This window comes from Grampus griseus (assembly GCF_964374135.1).
Source record: "Grampus griseus genome assembly, chromosome: 11".
NCBI classification, from domain to species: Eukaryota; Metazoa; Chordata; class Mammalia; order Artiodactyla; family Delphinidae; genus Grampus; species Grampus griseus.
In genome coordinates this window covers 99,558,440-99,577,684 of record NC_139005.1, presented here as the reverse complement: position 1 = coordinate 99,577,684, position 19,245 = coordinate 99,558,440, and the positions used below count along the sequence as shown (strand labels likewise).

General features: G+C 61.6%; 1 protein-coding gene across 1 annotated transcript in view; it reads right to left on the bottom strand.

Moving 5' to 3' along the window:
• The window catches only part of GRAMD4 (GRAM domain containing 4), a 77,719-nt gene that overhangs the window by 37,318 nt on the left and 21,156 nt on the right, over positions 1–19,245 (bottom strand). Inside the window, exons 2-3 of the mRNA XM_082665197.1 lie at positions 6,503–6,713; positions 2,226–2,346 (exon numbers count right to left, since the gene is read on the bottom strand). Coding sequence (XP_082521323.1) covers positions 2,226–2,346; positions 6,503–6,713 — 332 coding nt within the window. The remainder of the gene's footprint in view (positions 1–2,225; positions 2,347–6,502; positions 6,714–19,245) is intronic.

Below are 19,245 nucleotides of genomic sequence, written 5' to 3'. Positions count from 1 at the left end.
TGCTTCAAAAGACCTGGGGGAGAGGGGCTGTAGGTGGGGGCTTGGAGGGAACCAGCCTGGCCGCGAGCCGATTCTTGCTGAAACCTATGGCAGGTGCGTGAGAGGCGCGTTACACCACGTCCTCTATTTCTGATCCATCTAAAATTTCTCATAACTAAAAGAAAATGCCCATAATTATTACCTTCCCCATCCGGCCCCGAGCTGCCAAAGTGGAACCCTGCACTTTTACAACACGAGCTACCCACTGTTTTACTCTTCTGGTAAAACACGGAGGGCAGACCACGAGGACCAGTCCAAGGACGCCAGCGACGCCGATCCGGAGCCAGCGGCCTCTTTTCTTTTCCTTTTTTCAACACAGAGCAGGGTGGCCCCAGACAGGCATCCCTGTGGGTCGCAGCTGTCCTGCCCACCCGGCTGCCTGGTGGACACTTGCTCCTCGCCCGCCCCGCCCGTTACCCCTTCTCCTGGAAGCCTCACACTGCCCCTCCCCGGCCGGGGGCGGGGCGCTCCCTGTTGGATGCTCTCACAGACCCTTCCCCTTTCGTTGAGAGCTCCTGACTCTGCGGGTTCCTCGAACCCCGTGAAACCACCAATATCCTCCGCGTGACCCACCAAAGGCACTTTCACAAGGCTCCACCCACTGCTGCCTCGAGCAGGGCCGTCCAGCTCTGCTGCCCAGCACAGCCTCCACCCAGCGGGGCCCGCTCAGCACTGGCGAGACCACCCGGGCTGCCCCACCCTTCACGCAGAGCCGCCCCGCGGGAGCTCGGCAAAGGCCGAGGCCACAGGCACCAGGGCCTGACGAGGCAGGGCCCGCACTGCGGGCGGTCCCAGCAGACCCAGCCCGGCCCCGTCTCCCCAGCCAGGTCAGCCGCAACCTCAGACTCGCGGGGAGACTGAGTCACTCCACAGTGCCATCCTCAGAACCTCGATGCTCGGACCCTGCGGGCGAGCGCTGCCCGGCGGGGTGCAGACGGGCACACGCACGCTCGCCCAGGGAGGTACGGACCAGCAAGAGGGGCCTGGGGGGAGACGGGGCTGCAGCACGTGGTGGCTGGAGAGCGCACAGAAATGTAGTGAGAGCCACGCCACCCACTTCTGGGAGGAGAAGGCAGGCCCCCAAGGCGTCCCCCCGCGGCGCTGACACCCCGCCTTCGTTTGCAGGCAACGGGCCCCGCGTGCTGCATGGGCGGCACAGCCGGGGTGCCCACGGCTAGAGCTCAGATGACACTTGTCACATAAACGAGGGAGACACTAGACGAAAGAGGGAGAGGACTCAGGTGGGGACAGAGGGCGGGTGCCTGTGGGCAAGCCAGGGTGCCAGCTGCCTGGTCCCAGGTATCAGAGGGAGGCCCCAGCTGGGCACAACGCCCAAGGGAGGTGCCTTGCCCTGGGCCTCTCCTCGTGGCCCAGACGTGACTGGCTCTGGGCACACAGGGGCGAAGCTGCTTCTTTCTCCCTGTATTGTTCCCCTAATAGCATCGCCCACACCCTGCTGTCAGCTGTGAAAACACTGTGTCACATGCGTGGGCTTCAGGGCCAGTCTGCCTGGTTCAAACCCCTACTAGTCAGAAGACTTAACCTACCAGTAGGATCACTTCTCTTAGCCCTGGTGCCTCCGTTTCCTCGTCTGCAAGGCAGGACAGAGGGGTGGTGAGAGGAGTAAAGGCAACTCACCAAATGAGATCATCTCCGGGAGGAGCCCCGCAGGCCCTTCCAGAACCATCTCTACCATCATCACTACCCAGAGGCCAACACCCCCAGCAGGAGGGCCGACAGTTAAGCAACACAAATGCCAAATGCCAAGGTAGCCATGCCCGCGGCCAACAGACAATGAAACCCCACTGTGCCCCCTCCCACACCCCCTCCTTGATGTGCAAACTACACGGAACAGAAAATTTCAGATTCCTCCAAAAAGCTCTATTACATGTGAGTTAAGCATGGCCATGCACCAGATTCACTAAAATAAAGAGAGTTTCCAGGGGCGTCGTATTCCTTCCCCAGTGACGCTCTCGTCCGTCTCAGAGTAAAGGCGTCGTAGCCATCCAGACAGGAGCGCTGAGCTTTGTGGAGCAGCAAAGGGAGATGCAGACTCAGGACGCAAAAGGCCATGTGGGGACGTCCACACCCGTCCCCACTGCTAGCCTGGTGACACCTGTTGTGACCCAGCTGCACTCCTGCAGGACAGCGTCCCCTCTGCCCCTCCTTCCCCCACTGGTACTCACGTAAGAAGTGTTTTTCCAGTAAGGCGATTTCCAGGTGACCTTTGATCTCATTTAAGCGATCAAACTCTGTCCGGTTAAAGTCCTGGACTCCTGCAGCCATGATGAGGGTCCCTGGCCCAGCCTAGAAGGAAAACACCAAGAGCTCAGAGGAGCCTCCCGGAAGCATCCTGGGTCCACATCGACCAGTTCTCTAAGGGGTACCCCCCAAGGACCCCGTGGTCTAGAAGGGCTGGTCCACAGGGCCACCGGCCTAGGAAGACACTGGCTCTGCCTTAGAACTCGCATCAGTTCACCTCGGCTTCGCCTGTCGGTGGAAGGGACATTTCAGACAACAGGGACATCCTCAGAGCCCCGGTAAGGCCGACTTCCAGCAACAGTAAAGGCAAAACCGGAAGCGTGGCGCTAAGCCTCTTGACGGTCACAACACAGCTCTCAGGCTGCAGAGGGAAGGAAACCATCGAAACCTGCCCCGGCCCGCGTGGCGACCTCCCAGGAGGAGGGTGGCCTGGCCACAGGGCCTGTCGCCCTGCTGCCCTGGGAGGGGCAGCAACAGGACTCCGGGGAGGTGGGGCAGGGTGCGTCCACCTGCCAGGCTCTGAGGTGAGCGAACTCCAAACAGGGGCCTGTCCTTTCCCACAGAGGCTAATTAAAGCCACCACCCGCCATCCCACCAGGCCCAGGGTAGGCTCCGGTTTCAGGTCACCGCTGCCCGCTGGAAAGGGGTGCGCACGTCGGTACAGCCAGGCCTGCCCGGGGCGCAGCGGGGCTGCCGGCTCACGCCCACCCCACCGCTGACCTGGTGAGGGCAGCACCTGAGCGCCCTGCCGTGCGACGGGGGGATCTGACTCCCCAGTTTTGGTCTCCATGACCACACCCCCAAGGCAGGGTGAGGAAGGGGACACCCGGCATGGACAGGGTCCGTGACAGCCCTGGTGACCGCTCCAGGCACAGGTCATCTGCTCGGAGGCCACACCCCAGGAAGCAGCAGCTCACACTGGGGAACAACGGGGGCCGGTAAGACCCTCTAGCCCACGGCTGCCCTGTCCTGGCACGTGACCTCCTGCACTTTCAGCTGCTCTGGCTACCGGGGCATGAGGTCCCAGAGGGCAGGGACCAGGCCATGTTTACCTGCCCGCCCCGTGGGCCTGGCAGGGGCAGGTATGGGGAGACGGGGCGGCAGGCGAAAGGCAGGGTACCCTGCTCTGCGTGGGGAAGATGGCCAGGCTCGCCCGTGGGTCCCCGCAGACGAACGTGTCCCTCCCCGGCCCATCCCCAACCTCGGCGCCCAAGATGGTGGCCCCGGAGCAGAGGGCAGAGGCTGGTCTGGAAAGGCGGCTCTGCACTGACTCGGAAGCAGAACACTGGACTCCATCACGTCAGCAAGTTCCCACCAAAGCAGGCAGGGCGCCCCGCGGTTTGCAGCCCCGTCTGAACACGTGAATCCACGTCCTCGGAAGGCTGTGACGCGTGTTAGTCTCTAAGCTGCTGGAATTAAGCTCACCTGGAACTTGCCCTAGAGCTTGAAGAGCTCCTACAGGGGCCCCCGGGTCCAAGACAGCCTGGGACCCTCGTGGCTTTGGCCGGACTCAGTGTCGAAGCTGCAGCAGCTCAGCTGGGCGCCCACAGGACGGCAGGGACGGTGAGGACCACCAGCTCTGGGGAGCCAGACAGCTGGAGGGGGCACCCCAATGCAGATGGCAGGCGCCGGGGGGAATGCCCTGAAATCCTGGGGTCCACACCCCTCCGTGAGCCCCTTGGGTTCCTCCAGCTGACCCCTTTACAGACTTGCCGAGAGCAACGCTAAACTTGGGGTCGGGAGCCTGGACTCGGGACCCCCAAGGCTGCAGCACTGCCGCCACAAAACCAGGGAGGTGGCCTGGCTGCTTCTTCCCCCAGCTTCCCTAGAACCGCGTCTCTCCGCGGAGGGACCGGCTTCTACCCCCGGCTCCTGGAGGCGATGCCCGCTGCACCTCCACGTGCGTGGGGTCTCTGCCTCTGCCCCAGCTCTAGGGCTCTGGTCCTCGCCTCCTTGCCCCTCTCCTTACTGGCCTGTCACCAACCACTCGGGGGACCCTGGCCTCAGACCCCTCATCGTTCTCTTCAACGGTCCTCCCCTGACCACAGCCACACCCTGCCCTGGACATCACCCAACCTCCACCGCTGCGGCCCCTCGAGCCCGTCTGCCTGTCCAGGACCCCCTCCCTCCCCCCATTCCCCTCCCCCACCACGGGACCCGGATTCTACCCTCAACCACTGGGTCCGCTCGCCTCCTTTGCCCCAGGACACAGACAGGTTGCCCACAGAAAAGGACATAAGGATGAAGCCTGACGCTACAGCACGATGGCCCCTGAGGACACGGTGCTGAGACAGGCCGGCCGCAGGGACAAACACCGCGGGGCTCACTGAGGCCAGAGCTGGAGAGTCGGGTCACAGACGGAAAGCAGACGGGGCGGGGGCGGACTGGAGGGGCAGCTGTGGAGCTGCTGTTCAGTGGGGACTGAGTTTCAGTTTGGGAAGATGAAGAAGGTCTGGAGATGGATGGTGGGGTGGCCGCACGACGACGTGAATGTGCCTAATGCCACCGAGCTGGACACTTAAAAACGGTCACAGCGGTCAACTCCGTGTTATGCGCACGTTACCACAATTAAAAATAAATAAAAACAATGAAGCCCAAACACAGGCAAAGTGACCAACCTCCCTCGTGGGAAAAGCCACTCTTCACCCCTCAGGTTCGCAGAACAGAAACACCTGGGGACACCCTGTGCAGGTGGGCAAGGGCGTGGCACGCAGGCCCCGCGGGTGGCGACGGAGGACACTGCACGCTCGTGGGAGGGTGCTGGTGACAGAGGCACGACCCTGCCCGCACACCCGGGGTGACGCGGGCCATGTGGGCACGAGGCTCATGGGAGTGACCGAGTGCCCCTCAGGGGCAGAGGTTAAGTGAAGGACAGCACATCCAGGGTGGGAGGCTGGCTCGGTCCCACCACCACGGAGAGAGAGCCCCGGGGGTTGGGGGGGGGTAGGGGGGTGAGCGAGCGTGACAGCCATTTGTACGCACGGCCCCCGTGCTCGCCCCTCCCTCAGGTGCTCCCCTCGGCCCTCGCCGGCCCGCTGGATCCACTCTGACGTGGAGACACCCCCTTCCTAGGACAGCGCCCGTGAGCCCCGCGGTGTCCCGACAGGCAGATGCTGATGGGCTGCATCAGGAGACACACCAAGCGAGGCCCTGGCCCGCACGGAGCCAATGGCGGGAGGACCGCCACCACCTCTGCAGGGAACACAGCAAGCACCCAAGCAGGGCGCTCCCCCCCAGGCTCTGCAGCTCCAGCCCTGCCTGATGGATGGCTGGCTCTTAGGAGGCAGTGCCAATCGCTTATTCTTTCGTGCCAGGAGCAAACGCGCCATCCCTGTTCTATTATAAAGCATTAATAGCACAAGGAGCGGGGAAGGCGAGGGCTCGCAGCCACGGCTGGAAGGAAGACCGAGCTCAGGTGCTCGGGGAGGAGCCCAGACCCCAGGCCACCAGATCTGGCGTCCACTCGGGCAGGGCACCACAGCTGGTGTGGTGGGGCCTGCATGGCTCTGGGCTTCTTCACTGACAACAGGGAGGATTCGGGCAGCTGTGCCCACAACGGAGAGCCCGGCGGCCGTACCTGGCCAGGAGGGGACCACAGGAAGCCCACCCTCCCCCCCCCGCTGCACGCCCGCTGACAAAACACGAGCTTCCAGAAGACAGGGCCCGCTCACACCTGGTTCCCACCAGGGCCGCGGACCCCGCTCAGGAAAGCTGCTCTCCAAATCACAGGGGCCACGGTCCCCATGTGCGCTGAGGAGGCCCAGCCTGGGCTCGGCCAGCTGCCAGGGGTCGGTGACACGCACTCTGGGACGGCCAGACCAGCCAGGCACCCAGAGGCGGCTGCCCTCGGGCCAGGGGCCAGCAGCTTCCAGACAGCACCCTGCGGCCCCTCGAGTCAAACTCCCGGGGATCAGGCTGTGTGAGAAGTTTGCCGGTCACCCAGAAAACCAGTGATGAAGGAAAAGAAAATCGGCCAATGGACAAATTATCCTCAGTCCAGGGATGAGCCCCCACCGGTGAGGCTGGGGGAGGTTTGGGGCGAGATGGGGAACAGCCCCGTCTGTGTCTGACCAGCCTGGGCAGGACATGGTCTACCCAAGCGCACGCTCAGCTTGGCCACCTGAGGATGGGGACAGCCCCACCCACCAGCGAGGGGCCTGGCATCCGCGGCCACGCAGAGCGGAGGACGCTCGGTACTCACAGGGTCCCTCAGCTCGTCACTGTCCCGGGGCGAGGTCCGAGGTATCTTCAGGGGTGTTTCGTCTCCGCATTCGGTGTCCGAGGCGTTTGGAGACTCTGCTAGATCAAGGAAGTCATCTCTCCTGTGACCTCTGAACCTGATCTTGTCCAGCCTCCTTAGCATGTTCAGCACTGAGCCCCTCTGCTTTACCTTAACATGACGCTCGGAGCCCCTGCAAGACAGCGAGGGGGAGGCACGGTCACGGGGTCAGCCGGCCGCCGGCCGCCGCCCTCCCACACCCGGCTGCAGGCCCCAGCCCTGGGCTGCCACCAGGCCCTGCCCTCAGGGAGCAGCCAGTGCCGCTATTCAGGGACCCCAGGGCCCACAGGCTCCCATCTCGTGCCCAGCAGGCCGGGGCCCTCCGTCACCCCCATCCGGCTGGGCTGGCCGCTGAGCTCAGACCCCCGCCGCCCACCCAGGCCAGCTCCCCCGAGTGCCCCACGGGGCAGAAGGAAGCCACGTCTCTCGGTGCGACCTGGAGCAGCAGGGGTGCCGAAGACCCTGGGAAGAGGGGGCTGGGGAGGGGAGGGGGAGACACTGCAGCGAAAAGTGGGGAGGGCCGGCGCGCCTCCTCCCAGGCTCTGACAACCATCAGGACCCACGACCAAGGGCACGCCCAGGACAGCCCCTAGAACGCTGGGCCTCAGGGTGTCTCAGACCCCCTCCGGCCCCGTCCCCTCGCTCCACCGGGCCCCGCCCCCAGGGACACGACCTGAAACACCGTCCTGCTTGCCTGGGCACCCTAGTTCTGCTCTCAGGACCAGCTCAGCCTCACTCGCTCCGAGAGATCTTCCCACACACGGCCAGTCTGGAACCCAGCACCCGCCCACCTGCCTCCTGGGCAGCCCCCAAGCTGCCGGCGCTGGATCCCTCCAGCCTGGAGGGAGGCAGCAAAGGCCTGGTGTGGTGCCTCTGTGTGCTGGCACGGAGGACACGTGTAAGTTCAAACACACGTGCACACGCCAGAGGTGGATGCCTACAGGGGTGCCCACTCCCCACATCTCTGACCCAACCCGGCCAGGAGAGCCCAGTGGGTGGGGCATAGTGGCCCTTCTGCACGTCCAGCCCACCTCACTCCCAAGCCCACGGCAGGGGCCGTGCGGCCCAACCCCGGTCCCGGTCACACAGTCCCTCGGCCCCCAACGTCTGCAAGAGGCCCTGGGTCCCTGCGGGGCAGGGACTCTGGACACACCTGGGCTCACAGCCTGTCCTTCCACTTCCCACCTTTCTGGCCTCAGCTTCCACCTCTGAAACGGGATTAAGCCCGATCAGGCCAAAGTATCCCGAGAATGTGAGATGACGCACGAGCACAGACTACTCAGCCTGGACCAATAAACAGCACGGCGATTTCCTGCAGGGCGACAGGAAGTGGGGTGAGCAGGGTGGAATCCATCAACTCAGCCCGAACCGCCCCAGCTGGGACACTTGGGACAGTTTACGGGGAACCACGAAGGCAGGGGAAAGCACTTCCTGTTTTGGACGGTGCAGGCTCGGAGCCGTTGAATCATGTTAAATCACAGCCCAGGGTGCCTGCCTGCAGCCCTGCGTACCCGCCCCACCTGCCAAGGGGCCTCCACTCCCCCGGCATCACAGCTCAAGGCAGGAAAGCCTGTGAACAGTGGCGGCCCGTGAGCCCCACGTCAGAATGAGCCAGGGCTCCGCTCTACAAGGACAACTGAGGCTGCAGCACATCGGGGGAGGGTGTGCAGGTGTTCCTGGGACAGGTGCTTCTCGGGGCTCACGTGGAACACTAAGGTGGCCCGATGTGGCCTAAGCCTAACCCTAACCCTGGTGTAAAAACCACAGGAAACCCACCATCCCCTGGAGTCCAGGGTAGCCCAGGAGTGGGCAAGGCCACGGGGCTGGAGAAGCCGGTATCCCTGCTCACGTGGCGGGAAAGGGGCACATGGCTGGCCATCTGGAAAGATATCCACGTGAGAAGAGAGAACTTAAGTCCCTAGAGAGAGGCTGACAGTCTACATTAAGAGACTGAAAAAATAAAGACTCAGTCAACCAGACAAAAGTAAATAGACATTTGTTTTAAAGCTGCAATGAGGGGCTTCCCTGATGGCGCAGTGGTTAAGAATCCGCTTGCCAGTGCAGGGGACACAGGTTCGAGCCCTGGTCCAGGAAGATCCCACATGCCGTGGAGCAACTAAGCCCGTGTGCCACAACTACTGAGCCTGTACTCTAGAGCCCGCGAGCCACAGCTACTGAAGCCCACGCACCTAGAGCCCGTGCTCCCAACAAGAGAAGCCACCGCAATGAGAAGCCCGCGCACTGCAACGAAGAGTAGCCCCCGCTCACCACAACTAGAGAGAGCCCGTGCGCAGCAACAAAGACCCAATGCAGCCAAAGATAAAATAAATAAAATAAAATAAATAAATTTATCAAAAAAAAAAAACACCTGCAAAGAAACAGGGGATACATGTAGCAAGCCAGGTACATGAGGACTAATATTTTTGTTGTGAGACAACCTGAACAAATTGGTAAAGATTAGAGGACCTTGGAACACAGACCCACGAACTCCCTGAGCAAGAGGAAAGTTACCTAGTCCTTGTGCAAAAGCCTCCAACTTCACCAAAAAGGAAACAAAAGCCAGCGATGTGGCAGAGGTAGCAGGAAGCATGAACGTCAACGCCCTCTGAACCAGTGATTCCCGGTCTCGAGATCCGTCCCGGGGCAAATCCAGCACGTGGAGGGCATCTCGGCAGCACCACGGCCAGGCCGGGCGCTCTGAGCACCACGCGGGACACACAGACGTCCCTGGGAGTCTCAGAGGCGGTGACAGAACGTTGCTGCACTGAGGTCACCGTTACAGGCAACTGGCATCTGCACAGACCGCAGGTGACACAGGACCCTGCTTGAGGCTTGCGGGTGGCTGTGAAACTTCTCTCCACGTGTCCTTTCCCATTGCTTTTCTAACTTGAAAACTAAAAGCAAACCGGGCAGGGGAAGTGCAGCCCTGTAAAACCTCCTTCCTTCCGTTTTCAGAAGGAGCTGGGGGACCCCTCCTCCCCCGGCGTCAGATGGAAGCGGGGCGGAGGGGACGGGCCTGCTTCCCTCCTTGCCGGGTCCCGTCAGGCGGTTCTGTCTGGGACTCCCCACCCCGCAGGCGGGAGCTGCCTTCCTTCCTGATTCAGCCCGGCAAGCAAATGATGTGGCTGCCCGGGGAAAGGGGACGACGCGCCAAGTGTCCGCCCTGCCACCATCAGGATGCCGCTCACAGCCCACGCGCCCCCCTGCCCAGCGGGGCCCCTGCTGGCAGCTGCCAGCTCACGCCACGCCAGCCCTGCTCCTCCTGACAGCCGCTCACATCAGCCCTCGGCGAGGGGGGGGTCCCCGAGAGCCCTCTCCATCCCCACGGCCCTGCCCCCGGGCCCCTGGGGCTCCTGGAGAGGCGAGCAGTTCATGCCGCTGCCCAATGAGGACCGGGTGCCAGGACACCTGACCACCCCTCCCAGGCGGGGCCGGGCTGCGAGGGAAGCCCTCCCCGTCACACACCCCACCCCCCCGGGCTGAGGGGCGGCCCACCCTACCCCGGGACGACCTCATCTCAACTACACTATCCAACCCAGTTTCCCCAACTTCCAGATGAAGAGATGGAAGACTGACACGGATGTTGTCCATGGACAGTGAGAGGGGGTCGGGGGCCAGACACCAAGTGTGACCCAGAGCAAAGCTCTCCCCACAAAGCCAGTGTCAGCGGATGCCGTCTCCACAAAGCTCACCTGCACCTTCCGTCCAGCGGCTGCCATGCGTCCCACTCCCGCCCCAGCCCCCATCCAGCCTTCCCTGGATCCAACCAGCCCCCAAATCCCTGCACACCCACCACGCACTCCCCACAGACCCGGCCCCTCCACGTGCACCCACAGGCCGCCGGGCAGCTCCCTTCACGCCCATCCCTCAAGGTGGGGCAGCCCCTCAGAGCAGGACCTGCTGCCGCCCCAGCTCCCCGTACCTCCATGTGGAAGTAGACGCGCTGGGAGACGCTCCCTGTGGCTACCCTGCTCAGAGCCGCAACATCTGCAAGGGGCCCTGCAGCTGTGGAGGCAAGCAGACAGAGGGACAGGGCGAGGGGAGCCTCCAGGCAGCGACCCTGCGCTGCGGGCCCTCGGCACACAGGACTGAGGCCAGCTCTGGCCCCGGGACACAGAGCACGCTGCTCTGGAAACCCGCTGAAGGGCTCCTGGACACACAAAGGCCGCAGTGTCTAGGGAACACTGGACTTGGAAACCACAAAGGACTTTACTTTCCCTCCCAGACCAAGATTTAGAAAAAAGTGGTTCCTGGTCCAGCACTTGCCACGTCCCAGGTCCCAGCCATTCTCCTCGCTGCATGGGGCTCGCGACCCCCGGCCAAGCTCCTGTCTGCGTTCAGACAACCAGCTCAGCCTGGCTTCACCTCCTGTTATCTGGTGGCTCTTCTGCTGATCCCAGGATAAACAACATCCTTTCTCCCAAAGGAAGCAACCGTTGTCCCAAACCATATTCCTGGGGAGTCACAGATGTTGAGCGAGGACGGGACTCTCCCTCCACCCCACCCAAGGCCAGTCCCAGCCGGCCACCCGGCCCTCTGCCAGGTCTCTGTTCTCCAAGAAGACAGCCCCAGAGGCCCACAGCCCTGCAGGACCCCGACATGCACACAGCTCCAGGGCAGCCCGTGGGGCCCTGTGCCGGGCCACCCCGCCCGGGGAGCAGTCTGGGACGCTCGAGACCCAGAAGACACGGGTGACCACTCCCCCCAATCATGCCAGGCTCAAGATGTTGGCTCACGTCCAGTGACCCACGGGTTCCCCCGAACTCGAGGCGGGTCAGGGAGCCACTGCCCCGACCCCGGATCCAGCCTCAGTTAGCGGGACCCCAAACGTTCAGACGCTCTGCTGACTGCACGCCCACCAGCCCCCCCGTGAGCTGGACTCCGGTGACCCACTGTCTGGGGGACATCCCATCGGTAGCTCGACTCCGCCACACTCAGCTCGGAGCTGGAGCCTCCGCGGGCCCTCCTCCTGGGTGGCACCTGTACCAGCAGCTGCCCAACTCAAAACCCTGGAAGGAGCCCTTGATCACGTGATCGCTGCACAGCCACCTAAGACGAGCAGGGCCCCCGCCTCCCAGCCAGGCTCCACACCTGTGCTGCTCTGCCCCCGCCCCACCCTCCTGCCCAGCCGGGTCTGGTCCAGGCAGCCACACACCTCACGGAGCCCCTTCTCCAGGTGGCGGGAAACCAGAGTCCGGAGCACCCTGCCGAGACCCCTCCCAGGGCTTCCCCCACTGGGCTCCAGCCCTGCCGACCCTCGGGGGTCCTCCAGCCATCACATTTTGTTCCTACTGCGCGCCCAGCACTTCAGGTTCGGGGACGTCCCCACGCCAGTTCCTCCTCTTCCAAGTCCCCCCCTCGAATTCAATCAGCCCGTCTGGTTTGGAGTCCTGCAACTTCCGGCGAGCTCCCTGATTTAGGATCTGTGCCCCCAGCTCCACCGGTTAGCGTGCATCCCCGAGGGCAGGTGCTGAAGGCGCCCGGTCTGTCTCAGCAGGGCGGGCACACGCTGGCCATTCAGGGACAGAGGGGACGTCGCACAAAGGCGGGGCCCCCACGACTGGGCCCTGAGGGCCGGGAGAGCCAGGCCCCCCGCCCTGCGCCCTGAGCCGCCCAGCCACAGAGGCCTCAAAGCGAAGGGCTGTCCCTGGACTTTGCCCTCGACCCCTCCTGGCGAAGCAGGAAGTCCCTAAATCCGTGAACACTTCCAGAGCCTAACTCCAAGGCTTCGACAGCCCGGGCGTTTCTCCAGGAGAGGCCTGCAGCTCTTCAGGGGCTCTCCGTCCTACACAGGGCAGGCCAAGACGGCCCGTGCCAGGAGCGGAGTTTTCTGCACTGTAACAGGAGAGCTGCCCAGGGTCCTGCTGGCTCCGTGACCCCGCCACGGGCCAGGGTGGCCGGGGGTGGGGGTGGGGGAGCCAGTCAGGAAGAGCAGGGGAGCTGGGAGGGCCCCGTTGAAGCTACCACACCCTCCTCTGTGAGCTGGGACCATGCATGCCCTAGCGACACCCCTGCGCGTAGACGTACAAACATTTATTATAACCTCAGTGATAAGGATGCGTTGCACGGGTACAAGCAGTAATAAAACGTCCAACACTCTTTACTGTAAACCCCACACAGCCAAGCGGCGCCCACAGGATGCCTGCACTAAGTCGTGCTGAAAGCCTCCCTCCGGCCAGCCAGGACTGCAGCTGACCAACAAGTGCGGGTCCGGCCTGAAGGTCGGCTGACAGCCTTGTTTACGTGAACAGGACACGACAGGTGGGGAAGGAAGGCAGAACCTTATCCGTTTGTCTAGGACGGGAGAGACGTCCTTGCTGAAGCGGACGACAGTATTCTAACAGGAGGAGGTTTCCTCAGCCTCCCCGTGCCTTCCAGTGAATGTGGCGGAAGTCACACGCGTAACCTTCACCTGCACGTCAGCATTTTCTCCATCACTCTCGTTACTCTAGACAAGCGACAAAATGAGAAGTGAGGCCCTAATCTGCGGTATCTGCCCGTTTCCGTGGTGGAACCGCTCCCATCGTGGCCATGTTCAAGCCACCAAAGTGACGTCCGGCAGTGAACGAGCACACGGGTGGTAAGAGCTGCCCAGGGCCACCGGCCACAGGATTTCCGCCAGACCCAAGAGATGCTAGCCAGCTCAGGATCATAACCCAGTGAGAAAACGTAGTGCAACAGTTCAGAAACGGGCACCTTCGAGCATTTAACATTGACACCTCTGCTCTCAATATAACTTATCTAACTTTATACACTCATTTTATTAGCGGCCAGCTCACAAAATTCCTGAAAACTTCACAGTCAGCTCTTGCAGGCCCTCGTGAGCAGCTCTAACGCACCACCGCCCCGGTCCCTCCGTCCCAGGCTGTCTCGGCCACGCAGGGAGCAGAGCAGGAAACACCAGTGTCCCCGCCTGACCTCCTCCTTCCCTGGCACAGCTCGGGGGCACAGGTCAAAGTGAAAGTCCCTGAGAGGACCGAAGGGGTCAAAGACAGCCCTGGGAAGCAGGACCCAGACACCACGCTCAGGCAGGCCACGGGGGCAGGGTAGGGGGAGTGCACAAAAGAACATGCTGGACCCGAGCCTCTATGTGGGGCCCCACGAGCCCAGGGCCAGCGGCAGGGAGGTCAGGCGGGCACACTGTCCTCGTGCCCTGCTCATTGCCATCCCGGCCCGGCCCCCTTGGGTCCCCATGCGAGACGCCAGGTCTTCCTGGCCTTGGGGACACTGTCCAGACCATTCCCTGCCACCGGCTAACACCCCATTCTTTTACCTCTGGTCCAGCATCCCCTTCCCGTCCAGCCAGGCTGTTCCCACCCTCAGTGACGTCACCCCTGCTCGGGCCCCACGTCGCCATCACCTTGGCTGGAGGGCAGGGCACTGTCACCTGTCAGGTCGGTTCCAACTGTCCTACGTACTGTCGTGTTCAGAGACACCCCTGGGAGCAAGCGGGCTCTGCTGGGCTCCAGACGTGAGCTAAGTCACCTGATGGTCTCGAGACCCCGGCTGCCTCTGCTGCTGACCCTGCAGGTGTCACATGACCTCCACGCCCTGGTTTCCTTGGTCACACAGAGAGGTTAGCGGCAGTCCCGGCTCAGAGGGCAGCCAGAGGATGACGTGAAGCGTGCGGGGAAGGACTCAGGGACCGCCCGGTGAGCAGCAGTAACCATGGGAAAAACTCAGACGCCACTTCCCAAAAGCACTGAACAAATGTCACCACCCTGCATTACTCTCCATCTCCACGGAACCACCGGCACTTTACTTTCGGGGGGGCTGTGGAAGAGAGGGTAAGAGGCTCTGGGACATCCCAAGACCGCCCCCCGCCCCCGGTCATCACCAGCTTCCGAGGACTGCAGACAGTGGGCGACACAGAGAGCTCAGACTAGAGGCCCCGGGAAGCCAGAGGCCGCTTCAGAGAGGACGCAGCATCCTCCGCCAGCCCTCAGGCGCCAAGGCTCAGCTGCGCTCCCAGCTCTGCGAGACCTACGCCCTCTGACCCCCGCCCTGGACCAGCCCCAGAGGGTCAGGAGTGAGGTGTGCAGAGGCTGGTCACGCCCAGCCCTCCCTAAGCCTCAGCCCCCTGGCTGTAAGGCGGCAGTAAGCAAGAGCGGCACCTGACACAGACGTGGGCTGTGCCGACCTGAGGACCCACGCTTGGGCACTCGGGCTTCAGTCCAGGCTCACGAGAGCACAGACCCTGGACAAAAGCCCCAGGCGAGGGCCTGCGGCCCGTGCTGTGGCGGGAGCGGGAGCCCTCCACAGGGCAAGGACCATCCTCAGCACTGAGCCTGCAGGGCCCCAAGTCTCAGGAAGAACGACAAGCCCTTCTCCCCTCCCCAGGGGTCATGCGTCCTGGTCACAACACTGCGAGGGAAGAGCTGTTGTTAAACCAACTGACAGATGGAGAAACTGAGGCTCGGGGTCAGAGCCTCACCAGGAACAGAAGCCAACCTCGCTGCGCTCCAGCCTGCGCCTGCCCAGGCGCCCACCCTCCCCAGCACATGCCTCTGTTCATGCATCCATCACGCTGCCTGAGAGCCCACAGGCCCCCCTGCCTAGAGACCGAGTGGGGAGCCGGGCAGACTGGCCGCACGGCCATTTATCTAAACAAAACAAAGCTAGCAAGAAAACCTAGGGATTAGGTTTGTATAAACCTGTGCTGTATAAACAAGCAACATAAACTAAACAGTAGGAAACGCACACCAGAACTCATTTCTGGTGGAAGCATTCTTTTTCTCAAGCTTCTCCATCACTCTTAGCATCCAGGACTGGGGAAGATCCAGCCAGTGAGACAGCTGGGAGGAAACACCTTCCGGACTCCCAGTATCCGTCATGACTTCCTGCCAGCGTCCTGGCCCAGCTCCTGAAAGCAGAGAGAGGCTCTGGCCCACAGCTGTCTGCAAACAGGCTCTTCTCCACATGCACTGCAGCCCCAGACCGAACGCGCAGGCTCAGCGAACCCACTCTGCAAAGGGCCCCGGCGGTAAATGTCTTAGGTGTGGTGGCCACACAGCCTGTAACAAGTTCTCACTCTGCTGCAGCATGAAACAGGTGTGGCTCTGGGCCATTAAGAATAGTTACGAAAGCAGGGAGCAGTGGGCGGGCCACTTTTGATGTGGGCCATGGCTGGCTGTCCCCTCGTCTCAAGGCGATAAATGCCCAGCAGAACAGGGACTCTCAACTGGGTCCCGGTACTTACTGGCCCCTAACAGGGAACTGGGCCCTCACCCAGCACTGGGGTCCCACTTCCAGTGACCTTGCCACTCTCATACTCGGGTGTGGGCCTCGTCATCATCAAATCTTCTTTAGGAAAGAAGAGCTAGGGAACCCGACACGTTGAGAGCCACTCTCTTCTGTCCCACCTGGGCCATGTACCGGGGCTTCCCCCGCCCCCTCCTGTATCTCACCCGAGGCAGAGGGGCCAGCCTCCAGCTCTGACTAGCCCACCACCGGAGGCCACCATCCACACTCAGGTCTCAGGCAGGGCCCCTTGCTCTGCGGTGTGACAAGCAGCACAGTGAAAAAGACCTCAGGAAACGAGGAGCTGGCCCTCTCCACCCCTCCCGCCTGGAGCCCTCCGACCCACACTTCAGTACCAAGCACTGCCCCTCCCCCCGAGGGCTCCCCAACTGCCCCACACCTCCCCCTTTCCCCAGATCACTCTGCTCAAGGGCAGGGATCCCAACAAGTCCCCACCCCGGCGTCCAGGCCCAGCACGCGGCGTGGCAGAGGACCCCAGTGGGTGAGGGAGGCACATTTTAAAGAACATCCTGGTCCCTCTGCGTGAACCCAGCGCCAAGGTAAACGCACGGGGCCTTAAACAGCGCCCGGGAAAAAGGGCCTCGGGGCACCTCCAAACCACTGGCCTGCGGCAACTTCTTCCTTTTTGGAAACTTGGCCCAGCTGAGGACGAGGGGGCTGGACTACTCGCCCTGGGACATTTACGGGCCCACGGGGGGGCGGGGGGGGGCTGTCAAGCACATCCGCCACAACAGACTTTCTGTGTTTAAAACACCACCCAGCGCAGAGACGGTGGAACCCACATTTCCTGCTGAGCTGGCCAAGAAAGGAACACAGCCCCAGGCAGGGCCTGACAGCCGAGGTGCCCGGCCGGCGCACCTTCTGCCTCTGCTACAAAACTCACATCCAGTGACAAAGGAGAAACATTTAAAAATAAATAAATAGACAGGTAGATAGACAAACCCTCCGAGTCCTTTCTGCACGTGCTGCCCAGGTAACCGCCCACCGCGGTCGGCAGTTCAGTCTCACACAGATCTCCCGGCTGGGCTGACGCAAGGTGGCAGGTGGGCTGTGCTGGCACGAGACAAGCTGGGTCTAAGCGCTCCAGAGGCACGTCATGTAGGGGGCGGGGGTCTGCCCCGGCGCGGCTCCCCATCCAGCGGGAATGAGGAACAGAGAGTGGTAAGCGGGCAGTGAAAGTCTCACGGGCTGGAGCAGAGGCATCCAGGAGTAACAGTAAGGACAGATCTGCTTGGGCGTTTAATGAGCACCTACTATGCACCAGCTGCAGTCGGTACCAGGACGCAGAGGAGGCTGCTCGCGGGAGGCGATGGCTAGTCCTCGGGCTGACAGCACCAAGGAGGCCACCGTGGGCTGCAGAGGAAGGCACCCTGGACAGAGCGCCTATGCCATAACAAGCCAGAAGGAAACGCTGGGGACGGGCGGGGGCAGACAAGGTGCTCGGGTTCATCTGGGGTCATGGCATGGGACAGCAGGGGAGAGAGGGTGGCCTGACTGGGCCGGCAGGTGTGGACCCATGCAGGGCGCGGATGCACCAGTGGGAGGGGCGACGGCAGGGATCGCCCAGGATGACCCACCTCACTCTTTACTAACAGCCACGCTTTGTGGAAAACAAGCACGTGCTGGATGCCACCAGGCCTCACCTCACTTAATCCTCCCACACCAGCCTCCGGGACCCCGACCCCTCCACGCCTTGTCTCTGGGCCTGGCACGTGCTAAGAACTTAATAACATGAGCTGCCGCTATTATGGGGCCTCCCCGGCCTCCCCTTCTTAATGAGAAGAGGAAAGTGAGGTTCAGAGAGGGACGCCACAGCTACTGGAGGTGGAAGATGGAGTCCAGGGTCTCGTCCCTCCCGCCCACCCACCGGGTCCTGCTCAGGGACCTGCTCACGGGACCAGGGAGCCAGGCTCTCGGAGGTCGCGCCTGGTCAGCAGCAGAGCTGGGGTTCACCGTATCCTCCGCAAACGCTCCGGCCTGATTTTCAGCATGCATGACCGGAAGCATAAACCACAGCCGTGGCGACTACAGAGGACAACACAGCAGCTCCTCAGCAAATTGAAAACAGGACTACCACGTGATCCAGCAATCCCACGTCTGGGTATTCCAAAAGAACTGAAAGCAGGGACTCAAACAGATACCGGTACACCCACGTTCACAGCAGCACAACAGCCACAACAAGGAAGTAACCCAAGTGTCCACCAACCAGTGAATGGATAAACAAAGTGTGGTCTCTACAGAAGGGGGACATCATTCAGCCTTCCAAAGGAAGGAAGCGGTGACACGTGCTACCACCCTGAGGACATTAAGCTCAGTGATATAAGCAGGTCACAAAAAGACAAACACTATATGATCCACTTATGTGAGGCACCCAGGAGTCAAATCCACAGGGACGGAAAGAAGGATGGTGGGGGCCAGGGGCTGGGGGACGGGGCTGGGGAGGGAGTTTCAGATTGGGAAGATGAGGCAGTTCTGAAGGTGGGTGTACATTAACTGTGCACTAAGTACAATGTGAATGTACTTAAAGCCACTGAACGGTACGTTTCAAAAACGGTGTAAACCTTATGTATATTTCACCAAATATTTATTGGTATATAGTGTTATTTACACATATTATGTCATGTGTATTTTCCATATTTACGTATAAAGAGAGAGGAAAGGTGGGGAGAATGTCACACAAAACCCTAAAATAATCTATAAACAATGTGATTCCCCTTAAAAGAATAACAAGGGCTTCCCTGCTGGCGCGGTGGTTGAGAGTCCGCCTGCCGATGCAGGGGATGCGGGTTCGTGCCCCGGTCCGGGAGGATCCCGCATGCCGCGGAGCGGCTGGGCCCGTGAGCCATGGCCGCTGAGCCTGCGCGTCCGGAGCCTGTGCTCCGCGACGGGAGGGGCTGCAGCGGTGAGGGGCCCCGCTTACCGCAAAAAAGAATAACAAAAAGCACATATTACAAAGGATTAATTTGTCTAATGTTGAAAACAGCCCAGGAGAAAAACGGGCAAGAGATACAGACGGTCCATAGCAAAGGAAAACAAACAGCTCTTAAATACATGAGACGGCAATCAACCTTCACTTACAAAGAGAAAAACACAAATCAAAATTACATCAGGAAACCATTTTCCTAACAGACTGGCAGAGACGCAGCATGCGGCTGTCAGGACAGGCAAAATCCAGTGAAACCACACTTCCGTTTCCAGGAATGTCTCCTACTCACACTTGCAAAACGACACGTGGGCGAGGTCGTTTCATTCCAGTGTGTACGCCTGCTACCTGCCAGGAGCGTGGTGCCGCCCCTGTGTCCTGGGGAGAAGGGGTGGGTAGACTCAGGCAGGACGGGGACCCAGCGCAGGCTGCAACCCCTTCTGAACAAACTCCTGAATGCATGGACTAGGCCACATAAATG